The sequence below is a fragment of the Hordeum vulgare genome, chromosome 2H (genome assembly GCF_904849725.1).
Source record: "Hordeum vulgare subsp. vulgare chromosome 2H, MorexV3_pseudomolecules_assembly, whole genome shotgun sequence".
NCBI lineage: Eukaryota > Viridiplantae > Streptophyta > Magnoliopsida > Poales > Poaceae > Hordeum > Hordeum vulgare.
In genome coordinates, this window is record NC_058519.1 from 608,678,604 (window position 1) to 608,683,804 (window position 5,201).

Sequence of the window (5,201 nt, forward strand, 5' to 3'; positions counted from 1 at the left end):
GTGAACGCAACGTGTAAAGCCCACAACTTTTCGGCCTGCGAACTTCTTTTACGTTTTGAGTACAGCAACGTCGGATCGCTCGAGAAGCCCACCACCGCAGTCCATCTCCGTACGGACTTCTCTCCCCCCTTACCTTTCGCCTTCCCGGTACGTTTTTTTTGGATAAAATAACGAAGTGTTTCGTTTATTAGCGCAAACTTTTTTTTCCTTATTAGGTTATAAGTTCACAGCCTCTTTTTTTTAAAACGTTTTCCAACTTCTATTGGAAAAAATGAACTAAAAAGGGGCCGCGGCCACCACCAATTTCCAGCAAAGAAACCACCAAAACTACTGAATGAGTATGGTTTGATCACAGAGCGGCACCGATACAAATTCAGTTGCAGGCATACTGTTAAAACAAAGGCTCAACAGTAAAGTAAAGCAAAGAACGGCAACTTTTAAGTCACTTGGCTTTAAGCACCTCCTTTTCCACCCCACTAAGCAAAGGGATCAAAAGAGATATGCTGTAACCACCCCATGGGGACAAGTTCAGTACTGCTCAGAGCACTCGCACCGGACGTTCCTGTAAAGGCCGCGAGTTGGTCGCAATCTGTCGAACCTCTTGATCACCCATGCTCTAAAATTTCATACGAAAAGCTCAAGTGAAGCGAGCAACAGAGTACGGTCACAGTAGCAAAATAACACGGTACACTTGTGTAATGATCTCAATGGTGCGGCGACAGTGAATGCCACCAGCTTCTTCAGACATCAATGGTGAAAGAAGTGGCAATTTAAGTTTCACTGTGAACTGAGAGGATGGCATTCGTATGCGTGTCTACTCTGTGGCGATGAGAAAAGGCAGCCCCCTGAAAGAAACGGGCACTTCGGTTAGTGTCAGGGGCACCAGTAGGTGATAAACCCCAGGTTGCATGGTAATAGTTCACTGAATCTATCCAGACAAGTCACTGTGGAAAACTGAAGCAAGGCATGCATACCAGCCCCCTCTCCTAGAGAAGTAATCAGAGTCCAGGGACACCGCCAGAGCAAGAGCCACGGACCTTTCAGGTAAACTCAATGGGCGAACAACATGTAGTTTTTCGATCTGGAAGCACCAGTGAGATGTGAATTTGAGAACAGTTTAAAGGGAGGTTTTTAAAATATCAGTGTAAAAAGAACATTGTGCAAGTACAGAAACTGAAACGCGCCATATGAACCCAAGTTTCACATCCGGCAGGGGGACACAGATACACATCAAGGCAGATATGCTCGTAATGTGTGTCAACTGAGAACACTTACATCGAGACCAAGTCTACTGCTTTGCCCATCATCACCAAACCGAATTGCATACTGACCGGCATCCGTGAAGAGCTGCAATGAGATACAACCAAAGATATATTGATCTGTCATTACTCCTTGCCTCCTTGATCAACCACATGCTTTCTACAGGCTAAGATAGCGCAACACAAAATGCACTCGGAAGATATATGGGATGTACAACCATGCTATAATTACGTGTCCTATGATGTATGATAATTTGCTTGTGAAGAAGCAATGTCAAGCAATAGAATCACATCATAGTTCTTAGTGATCAGAGTGTGGATCGTTAGCTTATGTTACTGATTATGTTTGCTAGACATCTATGGAACACATTCCATAATGAATTTCCTTGAAATGCAAGAAAACACACGCCTACTCAAAAGGACATTACCTCAAAACCAATTCCCCTCCAATTACGGTCAATCTGGGCCAACACATTTTCATCTTCATCAATCAGGGTAAAGGTCCAGTTCCAAAATCCAGGATTCTCAACCACAGCAAATTGCTTGTTCCTAAAGGACAAACAAGTTGAAAATCAACCTGTCAGACGGTATATCAAGAATGACAACTACATAAAGAACCTAGACTGGGTTAAAGAAATAAGGGAACTGGGAGAGCAGAAGGCTATGTTACCCTAAGTACAGATCATAAATTCTACGCCAAAGATGCCAGCGCCTGTGGACTACACCTACCTCCTGATCAAAGGAAAATAATGAAACTTCATAACCAGTATTCCTGTACATTCATACGAGGACAATCAAGTCAAGAATGTTTGTGTACCTTGCCATCCACTTCTGCATAAATGGAGCTGTTGATGAACCAAAATGGCCGGCGGACCTGAACCCAATAGTGTCCATACTCCATAGCATTAATATCTTTGCAGAAATTTCAACTATGTATTTACAACGAAAAACAACAATCGTTCCTCCCAAAAACAAAAACAAAAACAATGGCAAATTCTTACCGTGAATATCTCATTACCCATAGCATCAGTAAATTGTGCAGTAAATGGCCGTCTTGACCGAAGTAACTGAAATACCAGAAAAAGGGAAATGTTGTAAGGTACTAAGGTAGTAATAGTTGCCATCAAGGAAAAAATATATGAATAAATAGACGTCAGATAAAAATGAACGAACAAACGGCAAATACAATAAGGTGTCTTTTTGCACACAAAAAAGAGACAATAGCATTAGATTATTTGCTACACTAGCAATACTAAAATAAGTACATAATTAACTTTTAGCATCATAACTGATCAAGACAGCAAGGGACTGAAATTTTGTAATGATGTAAATAAATAAGCCATATTCAATCTATAAACACGAGAAAGAAACATACATATCAGATGACACTTCTACCCTATCAGAAATATTGCCAGCTACTACTTCGTCCCATAATATAAGACGTTTTTTGACACTAGGGTAGTGTCAAAAAACCCTAGTGTCAAAAAATGTCTTATATTATGGGACGGAGGGAGTAGATAAGAAATATATTCCCATACCTCCATTACTAAATGGATAAAACACGTTACACATATAAAATTCTTCATCATAACTAAAGCTCTTCTCGCACAACACCAATTGTTTCCATGAAGCTGAAACTAAGTACAAAATACAGTCCTTCCAGAGCATCCCAAAAGCTACTCAATATGATAACACTACATAGTGGAGGCTTAGAAATGGGAGAGCAACCAATTTTCCACGACATTCAACATTCACCACTGACACCTCTCTATCATATCAGATTTTCCCATATTTCCATTTACTCAGTCTCTATAGCTTACATTTACCCCCATTTCACGTCCCATAGGAAATATTTCAAGATTTACACCACGTACCGTACATAAACTATCAGTGTCAATTCCAACTGAAAATATGTAACATCAATCATTCCAAAAACGAAAATAAGAGAAGCAATCACAAAAAACTCCTTGCCCAGCAGAGAACAACCAAAAAGAATCCAATAAAAAATGATATAGTGGAAGATTTCCGTTATCTGTCCAACCAAAAGATCACAACAATAAGTGGCATGCTACCAACAGGTGTTGTTTAGTACAGGAAGGGTAATGGAAACTCAGGTCTATCGAACAAATTTCAATAAATTACCATAAAGTGTCAGCATAAGGTAATACAAAATTATTTATGATCAAGTAACCACATAGATGTACCTGCCTAAAGATGACATTGCTTTTCTCTCGAATATATCCTACAGGCTGGCATTGAAAAAGGAACAAGTCAACGTGTAAGACCCGGAGATGAAGCATAGATGATGGAAATAATACAACAACCAAACCAGCTAGCTGGAAGGAGACAGACTTACAGACTGGGAAAAGAGTGGATCCATTATGATATATCTACTCTCCTGCATTTCAAAACAGTAGTAGTAAGCAAAAAACCATCACCAAATTATGAATAGTTCACATGAACTGCTATTCGACTATGGAAAGAGCTGGAGAAGCATGTTCATATAAATCACCTGCTCGAAAGCAAACATGATATTTGCCCATTCCACATCTCTGGCTATAAGGAGGTTGGCTCTTGAGAGGAGAGGCTCCAGTTTGGCCTATAAAACACATATAAAGGCTACCTCGGTTATTCCAATAGCCAAATTTCAGCACATTTAAACAGCTAAGGTTGGATAAAACATAAACCACCAAATATAACTGTAAGCAGTAGGGAGCAAACTTTTAATCGATTGGCCAGTATTCTGCTATATTACCCACAGAAATATTCATTCACGTATCACTACTCAGCCATGTTCAGCTAGCCTACAAATTCCAACACGACTTCACTAAGAATTGTAATCAGAGTTCAGTTTCAAAAATAGAGTCTACTAACTACTGGCAGGATAATTTTCTCTTCCATTCTCTAAAGAACTTCATCATGCGCTTGATAGGAGGGTTTCCCTCCACCATTATCTAAAAATGGATTGGTTGCATAGAGTCTAAGATGACATCTGATCAAAATCGAACGGTACCACAGGTAACAAGCTGCAATTAGAGAATACAGAATCCGCTTGCCTCTAGGTACGGGAGGTCCTTGGGGTCATACTGGCCGCCTTTAGACGGGGCCGCCTCGCCGCGGGCTGCTCCCCCAGACCTCACCTTGTCAACCCCCGCCGCGGCGGACCCGGAATTCACGAACGCGCGCGCGGCGTTGGCCAAATAGCCGAGCGGGTCCTCGCCAGCGCCTCCGGCCTTGGCGGCCGCGTTGCATACCCTCAGTTTCCTCGCAGCTTCCTTCTCCCTCTTCAGCTCCTCAATCCACAGCCTCCGCAGCCATCCCCGGGGCAGCGGGGACCCGCCCCCTCCGCTGGAGAACCCCCTGGAACCGCTGACGTGGCTGCTGCTGGCCCTCGCCGCCGCCCTCCCGGCCGCGGCGGCCTGGAAGAGCAGCCCGGGCAGCCGCCTCATCGGGGGGACGCTGGGCGGGAGCAGGTGCGCGGGGCCACCACCACGGCGAGGTCCGCGGCGCCGGCGCCCAAACCCCTTTGGAGAATCGTCGCCGGAAGGTTCTGCAATGGAGCAGCCGCACGGGATGGGACTGTTTCGGTGAAGAGGACTGAGGGATCTCAGCCTGCTTCCCTTAGTTGGATGGGCCAGCTCCACCTGCCACCTGGGCTTCCTGAAAGTGGCCCAGGATTAGGGAGGCTGTGCAGGTGACCATCCCATCAGAGTACCATATTGAAAGAGGAAAGCCATAATGAGTGAAAGAGGCAGAACTTGGGATCTTCTTTGATTCTTAGCCTCCACGAGTGATCGTCCATGGTTATGCATCGGGACTTCAATGAAGTCTTAGGACTGGAGGAGTATGATGAAGCAAGCCACCGTAGTATGACACAGGTGTTTGGCTTCCGGGACGCCATAGATGTCTGCGGGTTGACTGATTTCGGTTTTTCGGGGCCAA

The 5,201-nt window shown here is 43.9% G+C and overlaps 1 protein-coding gene across 1 annotated transcript; it reads right to left on the minus strand.

Moving 5' to 3' along the window:
* Positions 1-411: 411 nt before the first annotated feature.
* Positions 412-4,843, minus strand: LOC123427751 (altered inheritance rate of mitochondria protein 25-like). The gene is made up of 11 exons (XM_045111870.1): positions 4,316-4,843; positions 3,772-3,858; positions 3,616-3,657; positions 3,464-3,508; positions 2,261-2,326; positions 2,077-2,133; positions 1,930-1,991; positions 1,688-1,808; positions 1,276-1,347; positions 975-1,081; positions 412-845 (listed from the first exon to the last, which is right to left on the minus strand). The coding sequence occupies exons 1-11, from the start codon at positions 4,706-4,708 to the stop codon at positions 815-817; spliced, it is 1,083 nt and encodes a 360-aa protein (XP_044967805.1). The 5' UTR covers positions 4,709-4,843; the 3' UTR covers positions 412-814.
* Between the last annotated feature and the right edge of the window lie 358 nt (positions 4,844-5,201).

Bases quoted from the DNA above. Each gene is read 5' to 3' on its own strand.
- LOC123427751 (XM_045111870.1), bottom strand. From the start codon at position 4,708: ATGAGGCGGCTGCCCGGGCTGCTCTTCCAGGCCGCCGCGGCCGGGAGG. The intron at 2,327-3,463 runs GTACATCTATGT...CTGGTATTTCAG, and splicing joins GCAATGTCATCTTTAGGCAG to TTACTTCGGTCAAGACGGCC. The intron at 1,992-2,076 runs GTACACAAACAT...TCCTTTGATCAG, and splicing joins ATGCAGAAGTGGATGGCAAG to GAGGTAGGTGTAGTCCACAG.